Here is a 25,848-nt window from a genome sequence, read left to right as displayed (position 1 = left end):
GAAGAGAACAAAATCGTCACTTCCTGATAAACTTGCGCTAAATATCACCAAGAAAAGTAGGAGAAGCCACTGTATGTAATATTTTTTTGTATATAATAAATTACTTGTTTCTCAAAGTGCACAGACGATATACAATAAACGTGTTATTTTGCTTTTGGAAGCAGATGCTGCTGTTTGGCAACACAGTCATGTAAGAGAGTTCTCGTAGGGAATTACACTGAACTACTTTGACGACAGACTTTTCTCTGGCATTTCAGATACTGTGCAAAAAGATTGTTCTGCTGGTTAGTCCAGTTATGTCATCCCATCGCGCAAAGTCACTTTTTTTTTATGCGCATCAAGGAATTTATTCGGTAAATGTGTTTCCATCGTTGTTTATGTGCATGTTTTCTTATCGGATAAAAAATGTATCTGACTCAAACGAGCACATACGTTTTTAATTCACTTTTTTCCACCTTTTTTTTGGGGCATTTGGGCATTTTCATCCAGCATTTTTTGATGCGATATCCCAAAATGTGCATCACAATAGGTGGATGGAAACATACCTAATGAAATAAATCATTGTTTGTCTTTTTTTAATAAGAGGTCACAAAATTGTTTTTATTTTTAATTTTTTTTATGGTATCCGCAAATAGTGATTGACATAGTAAAACTGAAATCCTTTCAATGGTTCAGAATAAATATATTTAAATAAAAGTTTTATTTATGATGTTTTAGTTCTTGATATACTTTACAACATGTTCTATAAGTTAAAAGTATAATTGCATAGAACAATAATATAAATATAGTCCAACACTTAACTGCATCACACTGGGAACATAATATAAAGCAAAGTAGGAACATAATATATATTTAGTTCCATCAGAACAGAATTAGTGGTCAGAATTGAGAAAAACAGGTCTGTTGGATACACTTTTAAGGGGGGAAATGTTCAGGCCCTGGTTATTGTATTGCTGTTATATGTTGTAATTCTGCTATTTGTACTTCAATCTCATTCATTAGTGATGAGGTGGACCGTTGAGACTGGAGTCATGCAATATTTTGACAGCATTTTCTGGGTGTTTTGTGCCTGTACTTGCTACAGTAGATCCTCATTCCTTGCCCACATATCCGTTGTGACTCTAAGGACTTTTTTTTTTTTTTTTTGGGTTGTACTCATGTCTGTGTGTAAACATTTCCTTTGAAACATTTAACAGAAAGGCACTGCTGTCTGCCTGAGCCGTAAATGGTCTCTAAGGAGCTGTGCTTCTCCTGGAAAACTCACATCTCCCTTTGCATTACATCTCCTTTCCTGTCTTAAATAAATCAGTTATTAATGTCTCTTATTAGGCGAGCCGGTGAGCTTTTCAAGCGAAGTGTAGACTTGTTTTTATTTTCGCGTTTTAAGCGCTCTCTTCAGTTTTACGAGATGGGATTTGTTTTGAGCCTCTTGCAGTGGAGCGGATCGATCACACTTCTGAGAAAAAACCTGCACTGCTCGGGTACACCAAACCTTCTTGGCCCCATACACCGGAGAAGTCATTTTAAATGGGATTTTAAAATGTGTATTTTGCATGCCATAACTATTTCCAGAAGTATTTCTGTCTGTTTTTATTTCTCCTAGAATCATTAATTCTGAGAAGACTTGCAATACCACTAAATGATTTATCTATTTTCTCAACTCCTTCTTTCAATACTTTCTTTCTCTCCTTTTTTCCAGTTCTTTGGTATTTTAGGTCATAATAGCTTGTTTTCTGGCGATTGTTAAAGTATGCGGGCATAAAAAAAGAAGGTGAGCACTGGGGAGGACTCTTAAGTGGCCGTTATCCTGATTTATTTGGCCTGGGTGTGGAGGCCCTGTTGCACGATAAAACTTCTTCTCACTTCCACAGAACAGAATGGACTTAGAGAGTTATATTTCACCGCTCCTACAGTAAATCAGCCGGAGGACGGCTACAGAGCCACTGCTAAAGCCATTTGCTGTCGTTCCCCCACCAAGCCCCTATCGCTCGCTGGATCTCTGAGGATCCGCCAGCCCGCTCTTGGATCTGTGGATGGCATATGATCATTGATCTTCATTTTTGAGCCCAATAAGATTCACTGTAGCATTATTTTATCGCATTCTACCTTAATCACACATCGTTTTTTCTTTATGTTCAAAATCAGTTTTTCTTTTGTGTGCATGCGTGTAATTAATTTATCACGCCGTTGTGCATTAAAGCAGAAAAAAGACTTTAATTTGATCTAACAAATTACACTCCCTCCCCTAACCTGAAATTAGTTATTTCTATTTCAAATTAAACAAGCTTTTGAAGATTAAACTCATTTATGGTACGGGAAATGTATTTTCCTTGTATCTCAGGGGGCTAAACATAATGAATATTTGAAGAGATTATTTTAATTAAAGTCCTTTGAATCTAAATGGGGTAATATGTTATAACTGTTCGCCTGACTCATTAAAAGTGAACCTGTTCACACACACCGAGAGAAAACACAAAAGCAGATGATGGGGGAAAAAAGAAAGAGATGGAGAGGAAGGATGAACCGAATTTTTCTTTACAGTAGTAAGAGGTGCAAATTGGAGAGAAAAATGTCTGAAGGCGAAGGACATTGAGTCAAATGTGCTCCCTCTTCTCTGCAGTCCTGCTTTAAGGTGTCCTGCTGGGCTCAAAAATGAGGCTGGAAACACAGCACTGCCTTATTCTCTCTCTCTCTCTCTCTCTCTCTCTCTCTCTCTCTCTCTCTCTCTCTCTCTCTCTCTCTCTCTCTCTGTGAGTGTGCTGGATTGCTGTGTCAGCAGGCTGATTCTCATTGTGATGTATTTAGCTCTCATCTCACCTTCTTGAGGCAAAAATCTGGGTCTCCTCTTCAGTGTTACTCCCAAGGACAAACATTTCTGGAGTTTGTCTGCATCTCCCCCCCCCCATATTCATTATATCATTCATATATATATATATGAATAATTGCCTCTAGGTTAAAATATTATATAATATAATAATATTATTATTAGGATTCATTATATTATTTTACATTTTGTTTTGTTGTCTTACACCATGATTCTTTTATTTTACATTAAAATACTTTTACATCAAAATATATTTTAAATGTTTTGGGGCCCACTATATGTATCTATCTGATCACATAATGTTAATGTTGCTGGGATAGTTAACAATAGACCATAGCACACCCAAATACAATAGTATACACAAGCAATAAAAAAAAAAAAAAAAAATTCTAAAAAGTTTAGATATTTAATAAAATGGTGGACATTAATGTTCTTTTAATATGTACAGTATGACAATTTAAACAAAATAGACCCTTAAAACAATCTCTAAAAACTGAATGAAGAATACACATTTTTGGTATTTGGCAACAAATATTTTCAAAGTCCAGGTATATTTTTATTATTAACCATAATTATTAGAATCTAATCATAGCAATTCTCTAGTTTGTGCACTTTGCGCTGAAGAATGTTGCAGCAAAACAAGGCCGGTATTATGCAGCGCTGCCTGTGCCACTTCTCACTGCATTGGCTAATTGCTAACATATGTGCCCCTCTCTCTCTCTCTCTCTCTCTCTCTCTCTCTCTCTCTCTCTCTCTCTCTCTCTCTCTCTCTCTCTCTCTCTCTCTCTTTTTCCCTCTCTCTCTTCCTCTCGGCAGCAGACCACGGGAGTTCTGGCGCCTGGACTACTGGGAGGATGACCTGAGGAGACGTCGGCGCTTCATCAGGAACCCGTTTGGTTCCACACACTCTGAGGCCACGCTCAAGGCTGCAGCAGAGCATGGTGGGTGATGCATAGTCACATAGTATCATGCGCTTACACTATTTCACACACAAATGCAGCCCAGTCTGTCGAGCTGTAATGCTTTAACCCGTGATAACAGGTACACGGCTGTAAAAATTAAAGCTAAAATCACCGTAAAACCTTTATAGTGCAACAAGCCTCTTTAAAAAAGAGACACAATTACATTACATTCTCCCACTGTCCTGAGGCATTTGTCTCTCAGATATTATGACAGTAATTTGCTACTAATTTGTTTATTTTCCACGTGCAGTTCCTCTCATTAGCTTGGATATTTAAGTATCGCTAATTGTTCTTAAATTGTCACTGTGTTCCTTCCTTCCCATGCATGTCAGCTGCTGGTATTATAGGTAAGTGAAGTTGTGAAGTTAATGGGAGAGCTAGTGGCAAAGGGCTTGGGTTAGATGTGTGTGCAGCAGTGTTACAAGCTACTCATCTTTTAATGAAGTTAACTATTTCAAAAGAGTAGTAGTTTGTAGTTTATTTTGCACTATGTGCTACCAACAGCAAATAATGAATTATGTTTAATCTATTTAAGGGGGGATTGCCCTAAAATACATAAGTATTATATAATTCATAGCTGTATTTCTCTGGTTCAAAAACAAGGTTGTTTTTTTTTGTTTTGTTTTTTAGATTGATTAACAAATGTATTAGAATTGGGGTGACAGCATGGGAGACACAAAATTACTTTTGTGCAGAGATATGAATCAATGAACCATTTCTACTGGTTCAAAATAAAAGCTAAATAAAGAGCAAAACAATGTGAAAACATTATGTAGTGTTTTATCATGCTACTCCACTAACATGTGTAAAGTAACTTAGGATAAAGTAAAGCTTGTTACTGGAAAAGCTATACTGTTAAGAAACTAGCAAGTTTGTTGCGTCACCAGGTATAGTTAGTGACTCCCCAACACTGGTTTGTACTCTTTTTGTCGATTGTCGCAGACAGTATCTAGTAAAATGCATCATAAAATCTGAGACGTATTACAGCTATAGTTTACATGACAGCAAGGGACAAATTATGAAGAAAAAAAAAAAAAAATTTTTTGTTATTAATGTTGAAAAACACTTTTTGAATGTCTGAGTTAAATTGCACTAGGGATAAATAGGATAAACTTGGTGGACTAAAAGAAAAAATATTTAGATAAAAGATATCATTTTTAGCATGAAAAGATATTTGTTAACTGCAGAACATGCATATGTAGGCAAAATATTGTTGCAAATGTAGTTTCCTTTTGCATCTAATACAGAAAAAATAGATGAATGCATCTTTAATTATTCTCTTGTTTAAGAAAAGGAATTAAAAACAAGTGCCTTTAGTTTTCCACACTGAAATGACTAGATTTATATGAAATGTGCATAATTTATTCATAATATATTTCTCATTATATTTTCTTTGTTTAATAAGTCATCTCATTTGAAATATGCATCTTAATCCATAATGAACTCCACATATTGATAACAATTTAATGAGATATTCATTTTAGATTGGTGTTTACCATGCTATCAAAAGTAAAGTTGAGGTTATTAAACTCATCAGGGGCTCGTGTTCCCTTTCCTAGCCTCATTTAATGTTGTTATTATTGCTTCTCTGTACAACACATTCACCTCGTATTTAAATGTTCAGTAAGTGCATCTGATTTTTGGTTGTTAAAAAGGAGCCCTGCCATGTCCCTTCATTCACTGCAGCAATGCATACAGCATATGAGAGTTAAAATGTTTTACAGACTCCTTAACAATTTTTTCTTTTTTTTTTCTTGATGAGTTTTTAGCCACACCTAGCGATAGCAGGCTTTACAATCATTGCTATTCAGTACTTAGACTTGAGCAGCTTAACCTATTGCACCCCTCGGAAACGGGGCCATTTCTGAGGAAAAAAAAATGTCTCCAATATGTCACTGCTTAGTCCCCCCTTAGAATGACACAGGTCCTCAAGACAAACGACCAATGTGACAGAAGTCAATAAGAATGTGATCTAAAAGCAATAAGTGCTCAGAATCCCAGCATCCTCGGAGACCGATGTGCCGCCCTAATGGTCATAATATGCAGCTGGATGGAGGGCCCTGAGGGGAACCAATGATTTCTCTCTTTTTGCTTCGTCCTCTACGTTTTCTTCTCTGTATTCTTCCCTTTTTCTTTCGCTAACTTCGGACTTGGTTAAGTTCAAGTGTTCCTTAAGGAACACTTTGAATCGTCTTTGAAATGGAACCTAAAACTTTGAGCTCTTAAAACCCTTCATTATACTCTTCCCCAGTGTCCATCCACCACAGGAAACAATCAATCCGTCCATCAAGTATTTATGTGCATATATTAATTGTCTTTAACTTTACCTAAAAACCTATACTGGACAAACACAAAAACAGCTATTATGACTCAAGAGCATATTTCCTAAATAATTTAGTATTTTAACAAAGTAAATGATTCTAAAATCATAATAAGTTGGGAGTGTGGGAAAGGGAATGGACAACTGTAAGATACTTTAGCAGTTAAATAGCATTGCTGCTCATAACATTGATGTTTGTCTGCCCCTCTCCTCCATAGAAAGCTTGTGTCTTTTCTGCTGACCCTAAATTTGTTGCGGAAGTGAAATGAAAGTCTCGGGCAAGATCTCAAGTTTTCAAACAGTGCACAAGGGTCATATCTGGCTGTGATTATCTTCATGACATGTGGAAGAAAGTCATGATTTATTTATTTATTTTTTAAGAAACTATTTTAAGTCATTTTCAGCAATCCGGTATTCTGATAGGGGTTTTGCTCTATACTTAGAATTTAGTTGGTATAAAAATGTAACATTTGGACTTGTAAGGCATAGCAGTATATAATCTTTTATTTTATTTTATTTTATTTTATAACAGACATGCCCGAGCATTTGAAAGAAACAGCATTTCTTCTTGATGAATATAGAAAGGCTTGCTTGCAAATTATTTTCGTTTTCATCACTCAGAATATATCATCATATCTAAACTTCTCCTTTTGGCACGCACAATTGCGATCATTCATCGCCAGCCAGGAAACAGTGGTAGTTTGGTAAGATATGTATTTATGGCTGGAAAGCACCATCTTTTCTGGAGATTGATTTGGCCAGGTGGGGCCTACGGTGTTGGGCGAGTGTAAATACCTGAAGACTAATGTCTCTGTTCCTGTGATCAATAAGCACCTCCTGACTTCACTCCTGGCTGCACTTGTGTTAAAAACAAATTTGTTAATTCTGACAATTTAATTGCTTTGCCTCCGTAGTTGCATATAAATGAGCATTTGAACCTGCACGGAAAAGGGAAACAGAGCTTAAAAGTGTAACGCAACTGCACGTATTTACATTAGCATTTGCTGAATGAGGGGAATGAATGAGCTATTTAAGTAAAGCTGATGTATGAATGTAATCTTACAACATGGGTTTTTGACTCGTTCAGGGCACTGGTAAATTTGTTCTTCAGTCCATTTTTTTTTTAACTTTTTTTTTTTAACTTTTTTTTTTGTCTACTAGGGATCCAAAGTTTGATTGGACAGCATTATTTAAGTGGATGTGCAGAATGCATGGATAATGCGACAACAGAGGTCTCGTATAATTTCAAAGTCAAAAGTAGACTTCAAAGGAAATGCTTAAAAAAAGACAGATTTGTTTTAAAATAATTGCTAGACTTCCAAATCTACTTATCTTATTATTGTGATTCATTTTCATGTTTTTTCTTTCTTTATTCTTTTACTGTCTGATATCTTCATGCTAATATTTGTTCTTCTCTCTACGCTTTCTTACCTATGCTTCTCATCAGTGTTAGTAGCACTCATCAAGTTATTACATTAAAACAACGTTTCCTTGAAAATTGTGATTTGAAATAATATATACTGTATAGTTTTATTTTGGGTTATGTGTATTCAACATTTTTAGCAGTTTGGCCTGTACTGTCTCACAAAGAAAGAATTGGGAAGAAGTGACTGCATTTCAACTAGCTTCAGACACAATAGTAAATATGATTAAATGTTATTGTGGCTGAATGCACAGAAGTAACACCATTTTTTTTTTCTGTCACATCCTTGTGTCCACTCGGTCTGCTGTGAGCACACGGGCATGTGGTATGTATTAGGAAGCTGGTAGTAATTTCACTGCTGCTAACTACAAATTCTCTGGGGAGAGTTAATTACAGGAAGACCGTTCTAAATATCAGTGCGCCAGCATACTTTCCATGACAAGAGATTTCTTTGCTCTGCTTTTCTAATGGTTTAGGGCTCTATTTATAAAGAGTTGTCTCAGGGTTTTGCTTCAAGTGCAAATGCAAACCCCCTCAGGTGATGTATCTGGAGACAGGGGTCAGAGGTCACATGGCTCTGCATCCACACAGTTCTGGACTGGACTCTGTGTAGCTCCAGTAGGCCGTCACCTCTCTCTGTTTACATAGATGAAGGATTGCCTTTGTTTCTACTGTAGACCCATTTTTGCCCCTCACTTGGGAATGCAGTGTTCTGTAAATGTTTACAGATTACAATTTTTCTTAAATAATCTATGCGGAACCTCAAGTCATGTTCTGTTGAAATCAGTCAGGGCCTCTCCTGATTTTTGTCAGGGGGAAGCTTGGCATATGGAGCAGAATATATGTCTGGAAATGGGCTTTCAGTTTAATTGCAATTCAAAACGACTTAATGTTAACAATTAGATCTCTTATCAGATATTAGTTATTAGATTCTATAACATAATCAAGCACATCCTTTGTAAATTTTCTTTACTAATTGAATCATAAAGTATATCATGACATTTTTTTTTTATGTCTTAATTGTCAGGTAAAATGACTATTTTGAAAGAAAAAGAACTGTGTTCTAAATAACCGTCTGATATTGTGAAATTTCAGCTACATCGTTTATGCAAATCGACTTATTTTAATCAAATAGGCCTACACTATGAATTTCTCCATGACAATTCACCGTCATTATGCAAATGAGCTGTTTTAATATTCTGACTATTAAAATAATGCAAGTGATGTTATATGTTAAATGTTATCAGATCCATCATCCACACAAAAAAATTACAAATAAATTAAAATAGCGGCTCGTATATGGTGTTGTTGTCATGTTAACTTGATGCCATTTAGGACAGAAGAATATATATATATATATATATATATTACACCCTATTAATAGTGTTTAAAACGTATAGGCTATTTATTCAGTGTTTAGAGTTTTGATATAAAATATAAAATAATCATATGCCTATAGGCAATTTTAAGCTTTTGTGCCGTCAACTTACCTGAGTACACGTAAACTGACAGTCGTTTAAAGTTTTTGCGCGGTTACGCTTGAAGGAATGTGATGTTTTGTTTTGTGCAGCTCCAGAGGAGGACGTGCTGAAAGGCAAACAGTCCATCAGGAGTTCAGTGCTGGGGAAGCAGAACTCAGAGAGTGAGCTGCTGTTGGAGGACGACGACACTCTCTCATCCTTGGAGGAGAAAGAGTTGGAGAACCTCACAGGTAAAGAACAGCCGCCTAGCGACGCACAAACTAGAACGCTCCTGTCATCAACGGCATGCGCACGTTATAGAACGATCCTGGTCAAATAAATGAAGTTCTCTATGCTGGGCGCGCGCTCTTAGCCAGCACCGTTGATAACGGCAGCGTTCTGGTTTGTTTCGTTGCGCTCCAGCAGTGTCACCCCCCTTCTCTTCAACCGTTAATAGGGGGATCACACCATTATCTGAGGCAGTCCTCTCATTAGCTGCCTGTGATCGGGTTAGATTTGAGTGAGGGCTGAACAGCGCTCGAAGGCCCACAGTCATGACAGGAGTCTGCTGTGAGCTAGGGTATAAATCCCTGCTTTAAAACAACTAATAATCAAATTATTTGGACTACGCTGGTTTAAATAGATGTGTTAAAATATAAACGAAAATTATGCTTAAATTTGTTCTACATTATTAGCCAAACAACACACTTGTATTTGTGTCTTCTCGCTGTCGGCCAAACGCAGAAATTGTGTTTCTTCCGAAAGAAAAAAAAAAAAACACGCTTATATTTTTCAATGGTGAAGTAAAAATAGATATCTCAACAACAACAAAAAAAGACAAAAAAAAGATTTTAATTACTACTTTAAGCTTTTAACATTGTTGAATTTAAAGTACGAAAAGCATGAGATTTAATTAGGCTATATTAATACAATTATATTTTTTAGTTGGTTAGGCCCTAAGTGGTTTGATGCGGAACTTGCAAAATTGCAAAAGTGTAGCTAGCCTACACATTAATAATCTGTTCATCCGAGCATAGCCTAAATCGGATTTTATTTTATCTATTTTGACTCGTGTTGTTTTCGTCAGTAACGCGTTTATAAATGTTTGATCTCATTTGGGCTGTTTGTCTGCCCTATATGCCTAATAAAAGACATCTCTATCAAATAAAGTGCAAATAATCGTGGAGATTCGCGTCGTTGCCGATCATCTACTTAGCAAGCTGTTTGATTCCGGTGTAGGCTAATTGAAACGTGTTCCGGTTTCGAAGGGAGGAAAAAACATGTTATTTCTCAGCCGTATTACATACTGATGAACTTATCTGATCATGCCATGCGTCTGTGAATTGAAGGGTGCTTGGGGAAATCAAACACGGGCTTCTGGTCGTGCTGACTGCAACGGCAGTTTGCAAGCGCAAATCCGATGCTTTGCGCATGCAGAGAGGCAGAAATTCCCCAGAGCAACCCTTCAACATTGTCATGCTGGCATAAATTAAGATTGATGACAGATTAAACCCAAAGCCCGCAATCAATGAGCGCTGATTGACAGCGGATTTCAGCGCTTTTTTGACATCTAGACTATAGGCTACTATTTCAATGACAGATGAAGCGCTTAAATATGTCATTGTGCGGGATAATCCTTTTTTTTTTTTTTTTTTTTTTTTTTTTTAAATGAGTCTGCTTTTTAAAAATATATTTTAATTAAATCGTTCTTGATTAATTGTTAAATAGTCTAAATTAATAATGAATGCTTTAGCTATTAGTTTACATTTAATAAATCTTCATTGTTCTTTTCATGGTTCAGTTGCTAAACTGTATTAAGAAAGTTGTAATATTATGAAGTTATATAGGCAGCATTACTTAATTTACATTGGTAAGATTTTATTATTATTATTAATATTATTATTATTATTCATTATTATTATTATCATTATTATTATTTAAAATTGTGCATGCTAAAAAAGATTGAGCCTAAATCACCCTAAATCATGTCTTACAGTGCTTTTGAAGTTATCATTTGACTTCAGCCTTATTATTCTAAAATGACTGTAGCTTTACTTTGGAGACTTTTCCCACCAAGCTTATTAAAACTAAAGATGTTCTATCAGGAAGTCAATATGCGCCCTTGTTGAGTTTATGTGTTCAAGTAAACACTTTGTACTCCTTTGAAATGGTTTCTATGCCAAGGGCATGTAGAGGGTGGGGGAGGCGCACACACACACACACACACACACACACACACTAACCGCTGTGCTCTTCTGTGATCTGTAGGGCCTGTTAACCTGAGCACCAGCGCACAGCTGGTTGCACCCGCTGTAGTGGTAAAAGGCACACTGTCCATCACGGCACTAGAGTTATACTTTGAGGTGGATGAAGAAGACCCAAGTTTTAAGGACATTGATCCCAAGGTAAGAGGTTTCTCATCCAAAATGACTCCAAATGTCCCATGAGATGTGCACACTAAAAATGTGTGACCAGCCATAGTATAACCAAGGTCCTTTAATGTGTATTCGCAACATCAGTGGTTAAACTACTGTACCTTTTCCATGCAGAGTTTGTGAGTATTGGCTATTTGTGGTCATCTTATCATTTATCATAACACAAAGACAGAAAAGAGTGCTCTCTTTCCTCATAGCATGTTGCATGTTTCAACTGTTCATAACATGGGTCAAGGCTATTGAAGTTTTACTTGCCATCACCATTGGCTTATAACTGTGTTGTGCCAACGAAAATTCTTACTATACTGAATGCTTGAAGAGGAATAAATTATTCTGAATGCTGTATTTGCTTGGACTTTTGTTTTGCCTGTTTATGAACAAAGTAGGCTATATCAACTTTCAGTATTTCCTTAATGTCCTTTTATGTTTATGTACTTCAAATATATTGTTTTCAATAAAGTTGTTTTCTTAAAAAATAGATTTAATAAGAATTTGTTGTTTAACAGAATTGTGAGCTAAAATAGTTACTTTTCCAAAATTAAACAGCATATCTGTTTTAGTAGATTATTTATTTATTTGTTTGTTTGTTGCAAACATTGTCTAAGTATTTCTTCCAGAAGGCTTTTTAATTTTAATAAGCTGCTGTTATTTTTATAATCAATAATAAAATATAAGTTTATTTTTTTCCCTCCAGGGATTTCCAGAGTGAACTAATTAACTCCCAAGAATGAGCCTATTATTATTATTATTATTAATTCAGTCGAGGAAAAAAAGTTTTTAAAAAAAGCAGTCTTTATTTAAACCTTTTTATATTGTATGTGATGCATATTTGGTTTTTAATCAGTGAAATTAAGTAGGCCTACTGTTGTTGTATAGTGAGAGATCGGTTGTTTACGTTTTATTTTGTACATTTTATTTAGCAGTTTACGTGGTCTTGGCTGTTTTACAAATTGCTCTCCGTTATTTCCATTTTTTACGCTAAACTAATCTTTATTTTGTTGCTAGTGTCTATTTAATAAATCTCCGGTTTATCTCAGAGCAACAGGCCACGCGTATTTTCTCAGTTTCGTTTTCTACGAGTTAAATTGAAAGGCCAGTTCACAAATACACACTGTCCTAATATTACTTTTGTTTATAGCGAAGACAAATCACAAAACTATACGCTTAATTATGCATTCGTCTTATGCTTATGTATTGCAGTCCCATTAATGACAAGAGTTTTTGTTTTTGAATTAAGTAATGACAAATTGCCAAGTTTAAATTTCATCGTGTCATGATTTTATTACACGTTTCAATTTTTGATCACATCATGAAAAAAATTGAACTTGGCACGCTACATTTTGTAATTCGCAATTAAAGATCTTGTGCATATATTTAAATAAAATTTTCACTATGTGAAAACAGTTCAAACAAACAACAAAATCATTACACTTAGTTTAAAATGTACCTTCATTTCTCTCTCCTGTAATGTCCCGTTGGCAAAAGCAAATGCTAAGTTTTGCCATCTTAAGTTTTATTTTAATCTTTCATTTTCTTGGTTTCATTATTCAGGGAGCACCACGATCACATTCTCTCCACTTTCAGTGTTGTGATCTCAAACGTCCGTTAATATTCACCAACAATAAATGTCCTCCTTTTGCATCTTACAGTTTATCCAAACTTTTAGCGTTGGTAAGGATTTCTCTGGCCAGTCTCCAGGTCTGTTTGGCCGCTGTCTCCAGGGCTGAGTGTGGTTTACCCTGAAACAGGTCTAGATTGGGTAAGAAGTAATGTGGGCACCGGCGGCACTGCAGACAGGAGATGAGCTGCAGCAGAATACCGTTCAGACGGTCGCCGAGGCACGACTCGTCCCAGTCAGTCTCCCGCGGGTGTTTCTCGCACTCGTACAGCAGCAGGGTCTTCATGTGGTAGTTATTGAGCGGCTGTCCCGGCAGCTCGAGGTGTCGGTCACGGAGAGTCTTTAGAACAGAGAGGCATTTCTTTCTACAGCCCGACATCAGAAGCCTGTTCTCGGCCTCGGCGAACTGCAAAACCCAGGCGTCGCTTTCCGCCGAGCTCTGTTTCCCCGTTAACGAGTAGCACTCTTTAGAGAGGAGGTTAAAACCCTCCGCTTTCACCTCCGCCACCCGGTTCGGCCCGGGCCACGGGATGTGAGGCATGGGCCACTGAGCTGCACTTCTAGGCCAGATGCCCGTGCACTTGAAGGCCGGGGTGATTTGCACCACGTATCTCTCCCGAATGCGCAGTTTCACTTCGCTCGTGTCCGCCACCATCTTAACCACGTCCCGGTAGCTGCATTTATCCACGGCCTGGGCCACAAGCGTTTGGAAGCGGGAGCGGATCTTTCGCGCCGACAGATAACCGGAGGCGGTGATGAACTCCACCCACAGGGACATGCTCCTCTTACGGCCGTCGCTGAGTTTGAGAACCGCGCAGCCCGGCAGAGAGCCGTCATCCACGAAGTTGAAGACTCCCATCTGGTTCAAGTAAAGCACGACTTCAAACTCGTTGGGTGCGATGACCTCCATGCCCTCATAACGCGCGTCTATCTCGCTCAAGGAGCTGATGAAACGGGGCTCCTGGACCTCCACCTCCTTCAGCACATCCGACACCACCTTACACACCTCTCGTATGGTCTTGGCGATGGCCGCTTTGCGCGTCTGGCATCTTTCGTTGTAATATTTATTGAGCTGGTAAACCAGCTTTGCTTGCGTTGCAATCATATTGGGGCACAGATCCGGACTGTAGACCGGAGTTTCGCAGTACGCCGATGGATCCAATGCTTACCGGTGGAGCCAGAGGCACAACTCCCAGCAAAAAGAAAAAAAGGACGAAGTGATGAAGTTTGCGCCCACAGCGGATAGACGTCAAATGTGGACCAGGAAACGGATGGATGCAACGCAGTGCGACTTTTCCAACTCGACTTGAAAAGGTTTTAAGGTTCAAGTTGTTGCCAGTATCAGTTGAAGTATAAATCTCCGCGCGTCATGTCATCATCTTTTTCACTTGTGTTTGCGCATGAAAACTGTGCGCCAGTGTGCAGTTGTCCAGACTCAGCCGTGAGTGTTGGAATTGTTTAGTTTATGAATGGTCCTCTAGCTGGAGTGAAAGGGGGACGGGCATCTGTTCCTGGCCAATCAGCGGGGGAGCTGTCAGTGCTGTTGGCCAATCACAGCCTCGGTGCGCTGGAGAGACTCTCTCCTCCTGAACATCCAGCGCTCGAGATACGGCGCCTCCAGGTTAGGCTACACAGACAACATTAAGAGCACACATTTCACCTTTTACTTACTTTAACCTACATTACAACGATTTTACATGTTTGGTGATTGTTATCTCACCGTATGTAGCCTACATTTGATCGTAGTATATTGGCTGAAAATATGCTACATTTTGAATGCTTGCTTGCTTGTTTGGTGCGATTGTTATTTATTTTTGATTTCTTTGAATTCAATTTTGGTCTTTAAGATTTGGCTGCTGAAAGATTTGTGTAAAAGAGAGAGAGAGAGAGAGCTTGTTTTTGCCACTGTAAGGTTGTTGACCGCGCACTGCTGTTGCATTCGTCCACCGCCATTTCACCCTATTCTCAGAAAGATCAAATATGCATGTGTGTGTGCTCATGGTCGCATGGTCGTTGAGGTGTAGCTTCTGTAATATTGTAATAATGCCGATAGCACAATGATCTAGATTGGTTAACTTTTCTAATTCTCCGGTATGTTCATATTTATAATTGCAACATTTTATGCGGGTGTTATAGACTCTGTTTTAAAACTATTTTTTTAATTTCTCGATTAGCGACTATGGTCAGTAAAATATAATAAACATAATATAACGTTTTTAGCGTTTGATGTGTCGTTCGGGTTATTCAGTGTTATTGTAATTAGATGACAGTGAGCTGCTGTAATGAATTGGGGTTTAGAAACGCTCCAGTGCGGATGTAGGCTATAAGCAACCTGCACATGTGTTATTTACAGAATATATTTACGATTTAACTTCTACATGCACTTGATATAAGGAGAATAAAAGCACGTTTTTAGAACAGAAAGGAACAAAGAAAATTAAATTAAAAGAAATAAAAAAATATGGCTTGCAGTTAAAGCTGGGTTCGTAGCCTACTTTTTAACTTTTTTAAAGAAACAAATTTCTTTACTTAGTTTTTCTCTGTATTTTTTTATGCAAGAAATTTTGTGTCATTTTTCTTTTTTTTGTGCGTAGTATCTCTCTATTCGTTTTGCATTTAATTACCTTCATTGCCGCGGCTTTCCGTTCGCTCGCTATATTCATTGCTGTCATTAAAATAACTTTAAAAATAACTGTTTTGTTTCCATCTGTTTATCTCCACCGTTGCTCTTTTCTCAGGAGTCAAGTGAATCTGAGCAGCATCTCTTCCAAAGCATAGCGTGTTAAGATGAATAATTTAGAGAGGAGAGATTGTTTGGCGTGGTAATTGAAGTCTCTTATCAAGCCAGACTTCATGTTGTATGAGTTCAGCTCTCATCACAGTTGTCTTAACGACAGGCTTACGAGGAAGTCTGCAGATACAGCGCTGCGTGCTGTAGGATGCAACGCACTAAATGATGCCATTCAAACTATCGATCCGTCGCGACTGAGTGTGTTTTTACAGTGAGAGAAGCGAATGTCAAGAGTTTGTGTTGTTAAGCCCATCTGAAAGCCCGCGGGGTGTTTTATTTTTCGCTCGAGTAAAACACTGTTTGTTAGAGTCACGCTGAGCGAATGTTCTTTCGTTAAAGAAACTTCACGGTGTTTTATTTAATTACACAAACATTGTTTTTGCTCCTTAACCAAGTGAAACAACATCACGAAATCAGACGCCAGGGGATGATTATTAATATTTCTACAGCGACGTGAATGCAGGCTAGTGGATTTTACATCATTTTTATAAGTTTAGTTCTTAGGCCTATAGACCTTTATGTTGGAATAAAATAATGTGCAACAAGTAATTGATTCTCCAGTCACCATATCGTTCATTCTTTCGTAAATCCCCTTGTTCTGTAATGGTAAAGAAACAACTTTAGCAGTTAAATAAGTGGAATTGTAGAATGCTACATGTTAAATAAATCATGTGACGTCTAATTTCAGTTTTGTAACCTGTACTGTAGGCTACATTTTTTTACAAAAAAAAAAAAGTGAATACTTGCTCCCAATTTCTGCTCTAAATAGGCTAATCGTGAAATTAAATGTTTGTCTAAAATCAATTGGGGTTAACTGGGTTAACACACTTTTACATACTTTGAAATGAACTTACCTTAGTGCAGTGCAATTTTGCTTATTCAAGAATTAAGCAAATTAATCACTTTCCTTAATTACTTTTTTTAATGGATTTGTTTATCTCGTCTTTTGAAAAAGTGTTTTGGCCAATTCAACAATTAAAGTGATAAACAATTAAATTCAAGGTGATCTTTTCTGTCTGAAGGTGAGAGGCTATTATTATAGTAATAGTTTCCTATAATTTCATTAATCAGAGTTTGGCATGTGGACGCATTGGTTTTATTTACATAAACTGCAAAAAATTGACACCGATCTTATTTCTATTTCTATTTTACAAACATTTATATCATCTTCAACATTACATATTTGATTGACTAGTTGTTGCACCCATTCACACAGAAAATTTGAATTGCCCTTACTATTTTCCTTTATTTAATTATGCATTAAACAAATGATTGTTTATTAAATAGCTAAGCAAATTTTAGCGTAAATACCATGAAATGATTCAAGACTTTTCTTTTTTATGATTTTCATTTAACTTCCTTTCCTTCCTTTGAATCGTTTTATACATGTCAAAGGCACTTATATATCTTAGCAAGGCTTTGATTCACTGAAAGCTCAGCAAGTGGTAGAATTTCTGATTCTGCTAACGCTAAAGTGCCGAAAAGTGTTCTTGAACCTAATGTACACTTAGCAGATCTGAATAGAACCGTTTAAATAAGCTCCAACACAAGAAGAAATGCTTTTGGGCTCTTTATCTCTTTTTTTGAAAACATTCCGTATTATCTGGAGACCAAAAGAGCTTTGGTCTTAGTGAGCAGACTGAACGAGAAGATGAGAGAGGCACGGTAGAGTGGAGCCACTCCTCTTTGATCTGATGACTCCACTCTGATCCTCTCTACAACACTGGACAGTGTCTGATAAGACTCTCTTTTTCTCATTCCTTGTGTCTCTACATCTTGAAGAGGCTAACGTGATTTCCAGGTCATCTGACCTAGTTAGAAAAGAGACAGATAGTGTTGGCTGATCAAAGAAAAAAGAAAAACACTGATCCGGATAACTTCAGGGGCACCTTCAAAACTAAGACAAGCTCTTTTGGTTTTTCCACAAAGTATAGATTTCAGGGCATATTTAAACAGGAAAAATGTTGGGGTGGCAGATACTGTCCACACAGAGCCAAAACGTTCATCTCCCTGTCGTCCCATCATGCTTTGTCAAATTTACTCTGGTCAAATTTACTCTGCAGTTCTGGTATATCCTTAAAGATGTAGTATTCCTGTGCCGTAAAGTGTAAAGACATCCTTGGTGAATAAAAACATGACTACATTGTCCTCCAGGCTCATTTAGGAGAAAAGAGAAAAAAAGTGCAGCATTTTTTCATTCCTTCTCGGCTGAAGTTAGCATGTTTTGCTCTTTCATGTCAATGATAAGAGGGCTAGGATGTCAGTTACAGATGCTTTTAGCCTGTAGTCTTTTTCTGCCCCACAATGGAAACGTGAGAGGCAGCAGGCCAAAAAGGCACACCGTCTTACCCGCGTTTCACACACATACAGACGGCCCCAGCTGCATTTGCCCCTAGGAGACGGCCCCAAACAAGTCAACCAGTGGTACTAATTGCTTGGCAGGCCTTTCCGCATCTGCCAGGGAGATCTGGTGAGGTCATGGAGCAGATGGGTGTCTCTCTGTGCCCCTCACATTCACCGTCTGCATTTGATGTGTTTTAGGATTTTCCTGATCAGACACTCCTCTATGTTGTACCAATGGTTCTCTACTGCTCTCAGTGTAATATATTGCTGGGCCCCCACCCCCCCACACCCCAATAAATTTTTTCTAGAACCAAATTTATTTGGAAAAAGAGTTTTTCAGTCAAGCTCTAAACTGAATCTGCAGTAAATGTTTTCCCAATAGTACTGCGCTACATTTCTGTTGCGTGAGTCCAGTTATCATCTTGGAAATAGCAGCTATTTAGCATTTATAATTCAATTTTTGTATAATGATCAAATTATTAATCCCGGTTCATTAATCAACCTAGAAATGGGATGCTAAATCGAGTGTGTGTGGCACTGTAGGATGCAGTATCCAGTGCTGCTGGAATACTGAACATTTACTAAACACAGTATGCATCCGCAGGAATAGTAAAAATGAATGTGTGGTACTCTGAAGTAAAATTTTCTAGGGTGCTTTAACTTTTGCATGTATGAATGTCACTTCATTCTATGACAAAATATCAGTTTTTATTGTTTGTAATGATAGCACAGACATATTTTTCAAGTAAAAGATTTTACAAAAAATAAAAAAATAAATTGTATTAGAAGTATTGTTGAAAAACAATACATTTAAATCAGTATTGTTATACTAGATATATTTATACAAATCAGGACACCTGTGTGAACTGAAGGAGAACTGACTTGATAAAAATCACCTTGACACCAGTTGGTTTGATATTTTGTTTTATAGTACAGTGTAATCCATACGTTCAAAGTGTGTTTATGCATACTTTTTGGAGCCAATTTCATGAGTATATGTTTCACTTGAAATGCCACCAGATTGAACAGTAATGAATTCCATGTTTTATATTGTTTAATCCTTGACTTCCCACATGTTTGCTTTATATAAAACATCCTCCCAGATTCGTACATTGCTTTTCGCTTCAGGCAGTCGAGTTTCTTCTGAAGGACAAGCTCCGTTCACACCTAATTGGGTAGGAGGAGAGGAGGGAAGGTGGGAGGGGTGTTACGTAGTGAAAGTATTGTTACGCTTGTCCTACAAACATCCTGGAGTGGCTCATCGCTCCACACACACACCCTCCCTCCTCATTTGGTTGCCACAGACGACCTTCGACTGCTGCTGATCAGTGTCAGGTTGTCCAGAGATTTTATTGATTTTTCAGTTAGGCGCAAGTAGTTTGCACAGAGGCAAACAGCCAACCATAGCACCTCTGTCACTATCAATGAGCTGGAGGAGAGCAGCCATGACTGTTGCTCATATCAGCATTTGCACACGGTGTCCTGCTGGAGTCGATAAATTAATGAGTCGTACAGTGAGTTGAATGATGAGGGGATCTCTCTCTCTCTCTCTCTCTCTCTCTCTCTCTCTGTGTGTGTGTATAGAGTGCCTTATGCCCATCTACACAGTAGTTACCAAAAGTCTGAGACCACTTTGAAAATCTGGGATTCTGTATCCCAATTAAAGCCTGGAGATAAGATGTTGAAAAAAAGGTGTGATGTTAAATTTGTGAGAAATATTCATCTTTGTGTGTTAGCTTGAGTTATTCTGATATAATTTGTAATGGGGAAAATGTTTTAATTTAGAAAAATGCTAAATAGAAGCACGTTTAGGTCTCCTCTTCTTCACAGTTTTCAAAATACTGAAATTATATTTGGATGTGTTTTTACCATCATTCAAAGCAAGTTTGAATTAAGTTATTGACCAAATAACTTTGAACATTATCTAATTGACCAAATTCCAAGAATAAAATTGTACAAAGCACTGAGGTCCAGTGCAGATGAATGAAAAAGTTTCGAATCACACTAAAATAATCAAGAATTGCACATCATGACCTGGATATCACTAGTTCTCATCTCTTATGAGTGATTTAAACAGAAGCTGCTCTTTCCTGTCCCATTCCATGGGACTGATACCTCCCAGTCTCTCTGAGGTTACTCCTGCAATGAAGTCATCTGGTATGAAACAGTTCACTGATTCTGTCTACTGATACAGCAATGATAATTGAATGCTAAGAACAGGGAAGAAACAGATTTGTGACAGAAGGATCTCAAAGTCAAGGAGAGCTGCCCTCATGCTTTCAACTTGCATCCTTCATTGAATTTATTGTCTGTTTCTATTGTGGCCTTCTTTCCCTGGTGGCACTTTTATGATCTGGGATGGACATCATTCTAAAGAGATGTTTCAGAGAGATGTATTGTGCTACTCTAGAGCTACTGGTGAAGGTCAGGATGAGTTTTACACTGACTGTGTCCTGCAAAAGATACGTTGGTCTGTGATTTGGGTTTGACTTTTAGTTGAAAGGATATTCTGAGTTAAGATGTTTTGATAGTGTGTGTGGCATGTTGTTGATTATAGAACAATTATTTTAATATTCATTCCTTATGTATAGTCTGAGAATTGGGGCGTAATCATGGAACTTCTGACTCCATTGGCAAAAATTGACTTAAGACTTGTCAGACTTATAAGAATTGACTGAAGACTTTAATACTTTAATAAGACTTTAATAAGAAATGAATACTTTTATTCTGCAAGGACACATTAAATTGATGGTTAAGACATTTACAATGTTACAAAAGATTCCTATTTCAAACAAATGCAGTTTTGAAAAACTTTTTATTTATTTATTACAGAATCCTGAAAAAAAATTCACCACGGTTCCCATACAAATATTAAGTAGCAAAATGTTTTCAACATTGAAATCAACAAATCAGAATGATATCTGGAGGATCATGTGACACTGAAGACTGGAGTATTAGCTGCTGAAAATTCAGTTTGTCCATCACAGGAATATATTATTATATATTACAGTAGAAAACAATTATTTTAAATTGTAATAATATTTCACAATATTACTATTTCAGCTGTATTTGATCAAATAAATGCATCCTTGGTGAGCATAAGAGACTTCTTTCAAAAGAATGGTAGTGTGTGAATATATTTCAAGTCAGAGTGAAATTATTTGACTTATCAACTTCAGCATATATAGAACTATTAACAAAAGAGTTTTGAGACCTGACTTGGACTTGAAAATCTTTAGACTTGACTTGGCACTTGACCAGAGACTTGATATGGATGCTTTAAAAAGACTTGTGAACCTGTCTTGATAGCTAAAGAATAAATATCAAGTGTTACTTAGACTTGAAATATACAAATACATGACCCTACCAAAAGCATAAAGTACCAGCAGATTAACTGAGCACAAGTACCAGCAGACTGGGTATATTATACAATAGCAGCCCATTATCAGTGGCCCCTTTTCACCAGACGGAAGGTGGGTTTCCTGCACCTGAGTCTAGCTGCTCCATCTTCCTCTGCCGACAGGGTGAAGGTTTGGGGCCTCCCAGTCCCCTGATTGATCTGCTCTCCATCATTTACTCAGCAGAGCAGTCACTGACAAATGTCACTGAATATGCTGCTAGCCAGATGGATGAGACTCCTTATGGAGTGAGCATGTTTGTCTGAGATTAGAGCCACACACCTTTGTCCTCTCCTACTGCTGATTATTATTAATATTATGAATTTGTTTTTCACTTTTTTGTTGTTGTTGTTGCATGTTTACTCTCCCTAACTATGGTATAGCTGTCCATGTTAATAAATCAAGTTTAAATACCATACATAGGGTTATCCTATATATATATATTTTTTTTTTTATAAGATCCAGAACTCTTGAATTCCACTCTTGTCGCCTCCTCAGTCTTGGTTAATGATGCATCCAGTCTGGTTGAAATGGCGTCTCCATGGGGACCCAATAAGGCCAGTCGTCCATGACAGGTTCTTTTAGGTGACAGTTCGATCAAGCATCATCTGATTCAGTTTACTAGCAGTGTAAATGAGTCTGAATTACTGTGCTCCACACCAATAACATTTGACGATAAAGACAAAGGTCAAATAATCTAGTTGTAGGCTTTTTGGCTTGGCCTTTCCAGATCTGTTGCCATGAGTCATGAGGACATTCATTGCAACTTTCTGTTTTGAATGGATTGACATGGAACAGCCAATTTGACTTCAAGACAGCACATATATACGTCTTTTTGACCAACATTTTTCGGAAGCCGGTGCTCGTTTTTTCAGCGAATTGTGAAACGAATGGTGACAATGTAATTGTCATGTTTACGTGACAATGTAATTGTCATGTTTACGTGACAATGTAATCATCCCATTAATAATATATGCCGTGTTATATTGTTTGTGTCCCATTTCCCCCCCAGATTTCATCATTTCTTTTATTCTATTTCTTGTCATATCCTCTCGTTGACATTTTTTTTTCTCTAGCAAGTTTTTCTTGGATCTCAGTGAATGCATTTATTATTGGACGTTTGTATGTTTTTGTAGTGCTGTCAGTCAAGTAAAATATTTAACAACAATTAATTGCAATTTCAGAGTTAATTGCGATTAATCACAGATTTCAAAAGTGCAGATATTTGACATATTTGATATTTATAGAGAAATATACAGTATAGAGAGAAAGAGATAGAAAGAGATATATAGATATACTGTAGATATAGATATATAGATACTTCTTAAGTGAAGAAAATAAACAATGTTTTAGTAACATTTTCCAAATAAAGCCTAAGCCACAGTATACTTTAGATAGAAGAGTATAAATGTTTAGAGCTCACTCGGAATCAGGAACCAGCAGCAAGAAGACCACGTTGCTGTTGCTTTGTAGGCTCCATGTTTAGGTATACCTGTATTACTTGTTGAAATGCATTTTTCGTCATAAGCATCAGGAGTTTTCTCTGGAGAGATCTCACAGCAACAAAACCCACTGAAATGACCAACTTATTACAGATACTTAGGAATTGGCTATCCCAACATTAACCCCTGCCTGCACTTTTCCCATGTAATGGGCTTCCCTGTTTACCTGCTTAAAGACACAGTCATAAAAAACATAATCCAGCTTCTGTCACCTTTCAATCCCTTAAATCCCTGGAGGATTCCTCCTTTTCAGGCCATGAAAAAACGAAAGTCCCCCTTTAGGCACCCTAAAAAGGGTTCACATATTTTACCCTCTACCCCACCTTACTCCTCTAAATCCAATTAGGCCCGGGACAATAGAAGGATTAGGGGGACTTCACTTCTCTGCCATCCTGGCTTAGACACAGTAAGGAACGGCGTGACAACGGACTGGAGTGAAAGTGGTGGACGATGCGGCGGGATCTAAACCTGGCCTGGCTGTTTCTCCTCTGTATGAATGCTTTGGAGTTCGAAAAAGGACTGAACCACAGGGAAGTCTGTCGACATGATTTTCTTCATGCTTGTCAGAGGTGTTTGGGATGTTAGTTCACAACACTCTCCAACTTAGTGTTCACAAATGCAGTGTTTGCAGTACCCCCGGCCCACTGTTCCCTGACATGACTCTACAAATAATTGGAGTCTGTTAGCAGTACCCTTCATCAACAGCTCTTCAACATAGCTGTTCTCTCTCTCTGGTTGCTTCAGTCTTCAGCATCAGATAGGCGCTTGGAGCGAAACAGTTGGTTTGTGAATGTCTGCCAAATTTCACGCTCCTCTTCTTCACACTTATGTCACCCTTATCCTGTCTTTCTTCCATCTAGCTCCTTGGTGAGCCAAGCTGCCCTCCTTTGCCCTGGGGTTAAAGCGCTTTAAATCTCTGAGGATGGAGAAAGTCTTTGAATGGATGTCAGTTAGAAAAGGAGGAGGGATCCAATCCCTCTCCTCTTGATCATATTTCAAAAAAATTTCCTCAAAATATAGCATATCTACCTTCCATCAGTTGATGGTCAGACTTTTCTGTCTTTGTTATTAAACCGTCTTGAAAATGGCCTGTTTGAAGCTGTATGCCCATTTGCCATTTGGAGCGATTCAGCATTTCAGCAATTTTGCATTTTACCTCTGAAACAGTCCTACTGTATTTTTATGAACCGAAAACACCCTAATTTGTCCATTTAAACCATTAAATGGGTGTTAACTTTCACCTTACTGGAGTCCCTACAGTGCGTTTTGTGTGTCCTCCCCGTCACCCCCCACAAGCTTCTACATAAAGGCCAAATGTTTAATGAGTAAGTGCACTAAAGGATTCACTTCTCCTCCAATTAACCCCATAGCTCTTGACATTTTTCTAAATCCACACAAGATTTCCTCCCTCACTCTCTCTTTCTTTCTCTCTCTCAGCAAGTTAAAAGGCTAACCTGTTGGCAAACGGAGTGGTGAGGAACAAAGGAAGTTCTAATCCTTATTTGACTTTAAGCCTGAATACTTTAAGAACTAAATACTTCAGCTACCACACATATAAATATGTATGTGTATTTGCTAAATACTTTTCTATAAATCTTAAGTGGCTGACTGCTAATGTTTTACTGGTTTATAGTTTATAGTATTTTTGTTATCCCTTGAGCTGATTTACTGGTGTAACATGTCAAGGACATTTTAATATTGTCAGTTTGCTATTACTTTCCTTCTATGAGTTGACTTGAGGATTTAAGTAGGAGGATAACATGGAATTTATGTTCTCTCAGTGGAATATTTGACACTGCACGTTGATTTTACAATGTTTTGAAGATAACAACAGCTAATCTTTGATATATGGTTAAAAAAATACAGCTTGTAAGCAGCTTCACTGATGTTTTCAGATTTGTGTTATACTTTGAAAGAGAAACCGTGCTTGTACAATCCCATGATTCTCAGATCTCATCGTAGGGGCACATTCTTGAACCACCTAATCACGTGGCGCTATCCATATGCCTTGGCTTTTAAAAACTCTATTGCAGCCCCATGTAGTCCTATGGATGAAATCAGCTTATTCACTGATGGGACAAGATTATTGGGATTGATGGGATACAATTTTACATGCTATGTTTGGTATAGGTATGTTGCAACCGTAAAATATGAAATTAGCAACAAACAAAGAACAGCTAAATATACTGAAGTTATTTAAGGAACAGTCTGTTTTTCGAAATAATGTAATTATGTAAATATGTAACAAAATTATATAATTTGTTTTCATCGGAGCTCTATTTTTACTGGCGCGAAAAAATTGTGAGTTTTGAATTAATCTTAAATAGGATGACAGTATCAAAATGGTGCAGGTAAATTTATTTTAAAAAATAAAATAAAACATACACTCAATTTACATAACCAAATCAAAAACATTAGACCTAGTACAGGGACATGAATCAGTGATATTTTGGTAATCTATTGAATGAACCAGTTCACTCGAATGAATTGGATTTTCTAAGAGAGGACCAATTAGCATGGTTTATAATTCCCTCAGATCAGATATTTTAAACAGTGATGTAGTGCTTAGTCTCATTACTCAAGAACAGCTGAAAAGTCAAGAACAGTCTTCAAATAGATTGAAAAATGTAAATTAGATTCAGTCTTTTAATTTAGCCATGCAACTTCTATTTCATAATTGAAAATTGTCTGTAACATCAAATCCACAATAACATCAGTACGGTTACTAGTTTAGAGTTGAATTGTCTACAGCAACCTTGAGATAAAATATAA

At 37.3% G+C, this 25,848-nt stretch overlaps 2 protein-coding genes across 3 annotated transcripts in view; one reads left to right on the top strand and one right to left on the bottom strand.

The window, feature by feature from the left end:
* Positions 1-25,848, top strand: part of lrba (LPS-responsive vesicle trafficking, beach and anchor containing) — a 262,441-nt gene that overhangs the window by 155,546 nt on the left and 81,047 nt on the right. The window contains exons 37-39 of one of the 2 annotated variants that reach the window (XM_082164352.1): positions 3,644-3,765; positions 9,100-9,240; positions 11,258-11,394. In XM_082164352.1, the coding sequence (XP_082020478.1) occupies positions 3,644-3,765; positions 9,100-9,240; positions 11,258-11,394 (400 nt within the window). Of the gene's footprint in view, positions 1-3,640; positions 3,766-9,099; positions 9,241-11,257; positions 11,395-25,848 lie in introns of both variants that reach the window. The other variant, XM_082164351.1, reaches the window with a different exon arrangement.
* Positions 11,407-17,871, bottom strand: mab21l2 (mab-21-like 2). The gene has a single exon (XM_082164379.1). It carries the CDS (start codon positions 14,145-14,147, stop codon positions 13,068-13,070), a length of 1,080 nt encoding a protein of 359 aa, XP_082020505.1. The 5' UTR covers positions 14,148-17,871; the 3' UTR covers positions 11,407-13,067.

This window comes from Leuciscus leuciscus, assembly GCF_965113295.1.
Source record: "Leuciscus leuciscus genome assembly, chromosome: 3".
In the NCBI taxonomy this organism is placed as follows: domain Eukaryota; kingdom Metazoa; phylum Chordata; class Actinopteri; order Cypriniformes; family Leuciscidae; genus Leuciscus; species Leuciscus leuciscus.
This window is presented reverse-complemented; position numbering and strand designations above follow the sequence as displayed.

Bases quoted from the DNA above. Each gene is read 5' to 3' on its own strand.
- mab21l2 (XM_082164379.1), bottom strand. From the start codon at position 14,147: ATGATTGCAACGCAAGCAAAGCTGGTTTACCAGCTCAATAAATATTAC.